Here is a 7,947-nt window from a genome sequence, read left to right as displayed (position 1 = left end):
AGCAACTGTGATTCCTTCAACACCAGCTCGGTGACTCATTATCTTCCACAAAAGAAAAATTTTACCGCCGTATTTTAGATCCTTTTTTTTGGTCTGAGTTTGTTCCCCCTTCCGTGTTCATATATCTGCTAGAGAGGGAAATAATACTTATCATAGAAGCAATTGGATTATAAACCATTAGCCCCTTCATTGTACTATCAAATTGTTTACGGGAAACATGAAGAACCCAAGCTTACAAGCAATACACATGTAACTCGACTCACGCAAATGGTAGTCGATGATACTCACAACCACACGAACAAAATGTACTCTAACTTTCTTGCCTGTTTGGCTGCAAGCTTCCATGACAGTTTTGTAGGTAAAAAATAGTATGCAAATTAAAAGAAGTGCATCTTTCATCTTGCTCGGTAGATCATTGGCTATGATTTTATAACTTTTCTCGCATACTAGTCTCACATTATGGCATGGTTTGAACTGTGAATAACATGCTACGTGCAAGGGGTCAAGTTGCAGGCACCTAGTGAGAGGTGAACTTCTCAAATAAATAAGAAAAGTGTTAGCAATACACTTTCTACTATTGGTTGAAATTTATTGAAAATCACAAATTTTTATAGATTTCATCTCTCATTTAATGATTCTCTTTTTGGCTTTTGTAGTTTTCAAAATTTAACCCATGTGAGGGTGTGTTAGGACTTAAGAGGAGTGTGCTCTTAGCACTTCTCAATAAATAATGAATAATAAGACACTGCATGCATGCATTGATATCAATACCCACAAGTTGAAGTTGGAAGCCAATCATAAAATTCAAACAAATGGCAAAAGTAACAACTGTCGATTGAAAACAGCCATTTCAACTTAAGTCCGTCTTATTAGGAATTAAAATTTCTTGCTTATCCGTTACAAATTAGTAGCAGACTTATAACAACTATTAATTCCTAATACGTCTGAACAAGTGTAACAAGAATGAATAACGCCAGTATCAATGCTCATCCATCTAAAATGTGAGGATGTTGAATGCCTGTATGCTAAAAAAAAAATCTTTTACCTAAGAAATAGCTGCCTGTTCTCTAATACCTGTACTACATAGTGGCAATGTAGCATCTCTAGTCCGTACCCATAATATGGTCATTGCATATTCAAGGCATGATTCATTGACTTTATACTTTATACTAAAAGCATCTTTGCATTTACACTCAACTGGCAGTACAAATAGAAAACACCCAGTAGCACAAGGAAACTAGTTAAATCACCCCAGTAAAATGCGCCCCCCCCCCCACAAAAAAAAAAATAGTTTTCATCTTTGCAAAAATTACTTCAGTTTAACTGACTTTGCAAAAATTACTTCAGTTTAACTGACGTATAGTCTATTCAAGCAAAGAAAAGCGAGACAACATACACACAAACAGAAAGGGTTTTGAGACACCAACCTTTGCAACCTTTCCTCGCAAGGAACAAGAATTAGGATCATGAAAATGTCTATCATCTGCTTCATGGATCAGTTTGAAAATTTGAGTTATTATTCAGTGAGGTGAAACAGGAAAGGGTAAATGAAAAAATTTGATAACCTAAAAAAATCAGCTTGCTAAATTCTCTCGTGTGAGAAAAAACACTGAACTCTAAAAATGACTACGGTAAACATTATAGCAGTTTACATGGATTCTTCTGGGTTGAAAGTGTTCTCTTTGAAGCTCTTACTCAACCAGATAGCAGTTTCCCTTGGGGAAACCTTTCCAGGCCCAAATGGTTTCAACAGAACCCCAAGTTCATCATACCTTGCCTGCTGTAGCAATCTTGCACTAAATTCAAGCAAGCCTTCTAAAGCTTCAGCTCTTTGTTGGAATGATGATGGGTCAAATTGTCGACGGCGCAAGTCAGAAGAGGTGTGGCTTGAAGCACCTGCAGTTGCATTTTGATCAGAGGAACCACTTTTATCCTCATCAATCTCCTTTAACATGCTCTGCTTGATTCCCTGCCAAGCATCCATACAACCAGGCTTGTTAGAGGCTGTATCATACACCTCTACCGTGCATTTGTCTATCACAGTTGAATGGTTGCTATAAGATGGGAAGCCTGAGGAACCTCGTGCAGAGGATGATGCTCTCTTGATAGGGAACAAAGAATCTTCATATGAAGTTAATGGGAATTCAGCCATCTTATCAATCCGTGGAGAATTGACTGAGATATCTGGTGAAGACACGTGACTAAGCAAACTGACGGACCTGCAAGGAGGCTGCCGAATACCACCCCTTGTTGGCAGTGGAAATGATGCTCTGCGATTAGTATTAGCAGATTTTGTGGTATTTTGTGAAAGGGGAAGCTGCAATCAGACTTTAGAAAGTCAGACATGTAAAATTAATTTTTGGATACAATAACTTACCTTGAGGCTTGACCAAATATCAAGAAGCTCCTCCTAGTCTTGAATATTGCAATCCACTCTTAAATATATATTATCATATTATAGAAATCTCCCCAATTGTAAAATGGTGTTAATTTCATAATATAGTAACAAACTAACAGTACAACTTGTAAAACTGACAATTACTGTTTTTTTTCTTTTTTGTAATAATGCTTCTTGCAGAGAGAAATCACTTTACTTGTAATTTTTGCTCTCCTGTTTTTTTAATATAAATGGAATGACGAGTTATTTGATGGGAAAAAAAATGTAAAAGTTATACATAGAGATATAGATAAAGACCTATAGTTTAAAAAATAAATAAAAAGCTAATGACACGAAGGGAGGTTTTTATAATGATACAATGAGTTGAAAGCAATATTTCAAACTAGGAGGAAGGTTACTGTCATTTGACTACATATTTGTGTAGTTCAATACAACCACCCCATTCTTTAGAAAAATACCAATACAAGTGTCCAGGAGTTGTCAACTGGGAAACTACCCATTTAACAAAGCCACAAAGGTGACATGCTTAACTCTTTTTAAGAATAAACCACGTGACAAACATTCCTACACTCCCAACCCAAAGATTAAGAAGCCAAAGTCATGTAAAAACATAATCGATTTACAACTTTCCTTACCATCTTATGATTCTTTGAGGATTCCATTGATTTCTTGTTGGTGGCTGAGACTTTTGAGGAAGTGAATTTTGGAGTCTTAACAATAATGCTAGAAGTTCTGGAAACAACAGGCTTCTGGATTGACTTCACTTGATGGCTATTTCCAATACGTAGTTCTGCTAGTCTTTGATTCAAATGGTCAGGAGTACAATCTATTTCTAGAGTAGAACATACAGAATCTTGATCGGCTCCAGATACACTAGGATTTAGAGTCCGATCATTGGTGAAAGAATGTCGCTTATCCCTATAGATGGAAACAGGATAATCTTCTGGCACCAAAAATCTAGTTTTCTTCATACAGTTGGATTCTGGCCAGTGAACTGGCAATGTGCTTTGTCTGGGGCTGTTGAGTTTGAGATGGACCTTAAGAACATAAGGTTGAAGATGTGGGTGCCCAAGCAGCTCCGAAGCCTACCATCAGAAATACACTTCAAATTAGAAAAAGGGTCCATCTGATTAGGTCAGATTTGAACTCAGATGGGTAAGCACATAGCATGATAGCTGCCCACAAGGCCACAAACACCGGTAAAATTTAACATAAATAGTAGCAGATACCAGCCAAGGATATATCATGTATGTGGAGACAAAGGATTGAGAAGCTAGACAAAACATTATAAAAAATGAATCCACACTGCTAACAAGAATCATTACTGTCATGTAGGCACTGGCACCACTCATCAAGAAAACAAAATATGGTGCAAGATGTTGCAGAAATACAGTTCATTGAATTATTCTAGGTCAGAGGAGAATTGTACATACACTGGGCCTCAGCTCTGGATTTTTCCGCAGCATACTTTTAACAAGACCTCGACTGCCAAAAGCGATAAGATAACAAATATGACTAGATCAATCATCAATCATATAGTCAACAGTATTAACATTTGATCACTATAATTAATAAGAAATCCCACTTTAAATTATCTTTGGCTAACCTATACCTGATAAGTTTGGAAAACTTTAGGCACTATATGATGAAAGACTATAATAAACTTACAGCGCAAAACATGACAATGCAATTTGTAAATGGCAAGATTTTTTTTATGTTAGTTTTGTTAGAAATGACAGGACTAATTAATTATATGGTGAAAGACTATAAACTTACAATGAACTAGAATATTTTGTTGGCAGTGGAGCCACTATGGACTTATTAATCTTGTTAATCAATGCCTGTATATCCTGTTCAAAGAAATTGAAAGCATAGTTAGGCAATTTAAAAAAAAAAAAAAAGTTTACAGAAAAGAAACGAAAACAGTAAATATATATTGAATCTGATTCTATATATAAGTATAACATGCAACTAAATGAGTGCTGCTGATAATATATCATGAAAATCTCAGTTATAAAATAATTATATAATAACCATGAGTTCAAAACATTACAAATTGGGATACAGAGATAATGTAAATTAACAGGATTTTAGTCTACTGGTCAGTCCACATAACCCAATATAAATGTCCAACCATGGTAGTTCGATGATATCATGATAGTCAAATGGATTGATAAATGTTTGTCTGATTGATAATAAACTGAAATTTGTTCATCCAATAGCAGATATAAATGTATTAAATATGTTCTATAAAGAAAAGATACAGGAAGTAAAAAACTTATTGAAAAAGAAACTTACAAATGCTTTGAATGCAGGCTTATGTGCTGTCATTTCATATATACAACATCCTGGATAATCGATTTCAAAGATCATACATATATAATAAACCAATAATACAAAAATTACAAAGAACAAAACCATAAAACAAGTATTTACCCAAGGACCAAATGTCTGATTTAGAACCATAAGGAATATCAGCAAGGAGCTCAGGGCACATGTAGCTAGGAGTTCCCACAACCTACATTACAAGACAACCACTCATTGATTATCGCAAGTCGTGTTAAATTTACAATAAGTCAATTCAATTCAAAGGTTCCACATGTCTTACAGAGGAAGCAAGATCATCAGAAGTCAACATTTTGGCAAGTCCAAAATCACCTGCTTCATCATTGATCACTTGTAAACAAAATTTCAATCTTCTATTCCATGCCTAATTTAAAGGAACCATACAATAAAACTTACCGAGACGTATGTCATGATCTTTCGTCAAGAAGATATTTGAACACTAATGGAATCATGTGATTTTCTCATTAGTATAGTTAAATATAAATTAGACAGAAACAGAAATATCACTGTTAAGTACAAAGAGAGGTCTGACACTAACCTTGACATCACGGTGGAGAATGTGGTTCATGTGCAAGTATTCAAGAGCCATAAGAAGTTGAACGAGCCACTTACAAAGTTTCTGCAATCAAATGGCTTTTATTAGATTTTAGATGCAAAATTTTAAATATCACTGTTATTCTAGACCAAATGAAAGGAATTAGAATTTATGCTAGGAGAAAAAAAAAATAACCTCCTCAGGAAACAGGATACCATTAGCTTTCTTTATAGCTTCTGCCCTGTGTTACATCAATGGCATATTTCGAAAAACATTCATACTTCAATTTACAAGAGTTGAAAGGAAACAGAACTATAAATTGTATGGTAAAAGTTAGAGAAACGATACTTACATATCTCCCCCCTCACAATAACCTATAATGATGCAGACATAACAACCCTGAGAAGGAAGGAGCCAAACTATAGATCAAAATTTAAACATCTTCAGAGGTTTAATGATGCATACACCAAGAGGCTTCCAAGCAATCCTATAATATAAGCTTATTTTTGGCAAGCAGCTAGTAGAAGCCATTCATATAATTAACTGAGGAGATGAAGTAAAAATTAAGAAGCAAAATACCTTTTCTACCCATGAATCTTTGTACTCCACAATGAATGGGTTTCTAAATTTAGAGATAAGCTCCATCTATAAAGGCCATAAGAAATAAATGTCAGACGTATGGTGTTAATCATACGTATCCACAAATAATTTTCACATTTTCATGTTAACATTTAAGAGTGGCTGCTAGGTAAATATTTTAGAAAAAGTCATAAGATAATCAGTTAGCGCACTATTTGAATCACTATTTAAAGCACCAACCTCCAGGTGTGCAGATCTACGAGAGCGCTCAGTTTGCCGAGCAAGGCGAATCTTCTTCAACACATATCTATGTAATCAAAAGACACAAGTTTAAAAGCACTACCAGTAATGATTTCAGGAATTGTATACATCGCTGTTTAAACATTAAAGCACTCAAGTGAAAATAAACAGACGAAAAATATAAGAGGTCAAGTAGGTTCCATTCTCACTTTTTCTTTTCATGCTTATGTCTCACAAGAAGCGCTGAACCAAAAGCACCTTTTCCAATTTGCTCAAGTATTTCATACTGCTCCATGTCATCGATTTAGTAAGATAACTCCCGCCCCTGGGTACATTCCAAGTCAAACACGTTAAATCCTTACAAAAGATTAGATGACAAAAAAATGCAGGGCAGATAAATAATTAAACCCCATATTTGAAAGTTACAGAGACAATTACTGTACTGCACTAGCGACTAATAAGGGAAACTATACTAGCAGCGAAGTTACTCAAGAATTGCATATGCTTGCAAGTTAACCTTTCCCCTTTCCCCTTTCTCAAGGTAGGATAGGAAAAATACAATACAACGGTGATTATTCTGCAAAAAGAAACCAACAAATAGTAATCGATAATCATAAGAAGAAAAAAAAAGTAGTCGAAAACCGGGTCCAGTAATGCTCGTTAATGCAGAAAAATAAAGATCGCGCAGTTAAAGAGAAGTAACCACGGATCACACCGAGCTACGCACTAAAGTTGAATAATCAGGACGCTAATTACTTGACAAATAGGTTCCAACACAAAAATGATTCACGTGAAGCATTAGCGTCTTTCCATTCGTTTGTAGATAATAATGTATGTCGAAAATGTTTTGTTCGTTCAACAACGACGAGGTACAATTCATACTTAGCTACTTGAAGTAGCAACAGTTACTAAGATCACTACGCGTGATTAACGATTTGCTGGCTGACCTACATTTCTTGAAAGCACAAGGCTCTACAATAAATAAGCAGCAACAGAAACACATAGCCGAAAAAGCGTTAAAAGCAACGAATCAAAGACAGCGAAGTCAAATGCAGAAGGAAAGAAGAACATCGAAGTGAGTGTGAACAGTGCAACCGACGAAAACGGAGAGAAATCAGAACTCCGAAGCAGGTAATAAGAAAAGGAAGGTGAGTGAAGAAAGAGCAGAATCAGGAGGAGAAATGAAAGGAAGAGAGAAAAGGCACCTGAGTTGAGTGAGTCGGTGGATGTGAGAAGCGAGATGAAGTTGAAGGGATCCGAGGGATCGAGAATGTAGAAGGGAGAGGAGTCACAAAGCGGAGAATGCGAAGTTGTTGAGCATTGGCAGAGGAGGTGCAAAACGACACCGTTGTTCGGGAAGAAGAAGCAGCAGACGAAGTTGCAGGAGAAGCTCTTTCGCCATTATCGCTCAGAGGAAGAAAAGGACAAATCCAGAGAGAGATTGCATTGCAGTGAGAGAGAGCTCAGCTAAAACCACTGTCCCGTGAGGGAGAGACTTTTACTTTGCCACGATACAAGAGAGAGAGAGAGAGAGAGAGAGTAAATGGGTGGGGAGTGAAGGAGGGAACATGATGGGTGAAATTAAAACTGGATTGATATTATTATTTTATATTTTATTTTTATTTTTGCCGGTAATTATTAGGATTTAGGACGCTCTTGTTTCCGGTTTTGCGAAAAGAAGCAGAAACCGAGGGGGAAAGTGAAGAATTGGAAGGTGCCTCACACCCAGGTCAATAGTAATGTCTTTGCAACTGCTTTATTGGGTTTTGTTTCACAAATCACATTATATCTATAATAGTATAATCTACCACCTCCTTCTTTTTTAATTATCGGTTTTTTTTGGATTATT

At 36.0% G+C, this 7,947-nt stretch overlaps 1 protein-coding gene across 1 annotated transcript; it reads right to left on the bottom strand.

The window, feature by feature from the left end:
- Positions 1–1,401: 1,401 nt before the first annotated feature.
- Positions 1,402–7,670, bottom strand: LOC114372495 (serine/threonine-protein kinase Nek2-like). The gene is made up of 15 exons (XM_028330073.1): positions 7,304–7,670; positions 6,308–6,423; positions 6,099–6,165; positions 5,859–5,924; positions 5,632–5,678; positions 5,475–5,520; positions 5,283–5,363; positions 5,141–5,183; positions 5,007–5,056; positions 4,835–4,916; positions 4,697–4,746; positions 4,175–4,248; positions 3,832–3,883; positions 3,034–3,483; positions 1,402–2,317 (listed from the first exon to the last, which is right to left on the bottom strand). The coding sequence occupies exons 2-15, from the start codon at positions 6,391–6,393 to the stop codon at positions 1,649–1,651; spliced, it is 1,863 nt and encodes a 620-aa protein (XP_028185874.1). The 5' UTR covers positions 6,394–6,423; positions 7,304–7,670; the 3' UTR covers positions 1,402–1,648.
- Between the last annotated feature and the right edge of the window lie 277 nt (positions 7,671–7,947).

This window comes from Glycine soja, chromosome 10 (genome assembly GCF_004193775.1).
Source record: "Glycine soja cultivar W05 chromosome 10, ASM419377v2, whole genome shotgun sequence".
Classification (NCBI taxonomy): Eukaryota; Viridiplantae; Streptophyta; class Magnoliopsida; order Fabales; family Fabaceae; genus Glycine; species Glycine soja.
The sequence above is the reverse complement of the archived record's forward strand: the minus strand, read 5'-3'. Positions and strand labels throughout refer to the sequence as shown.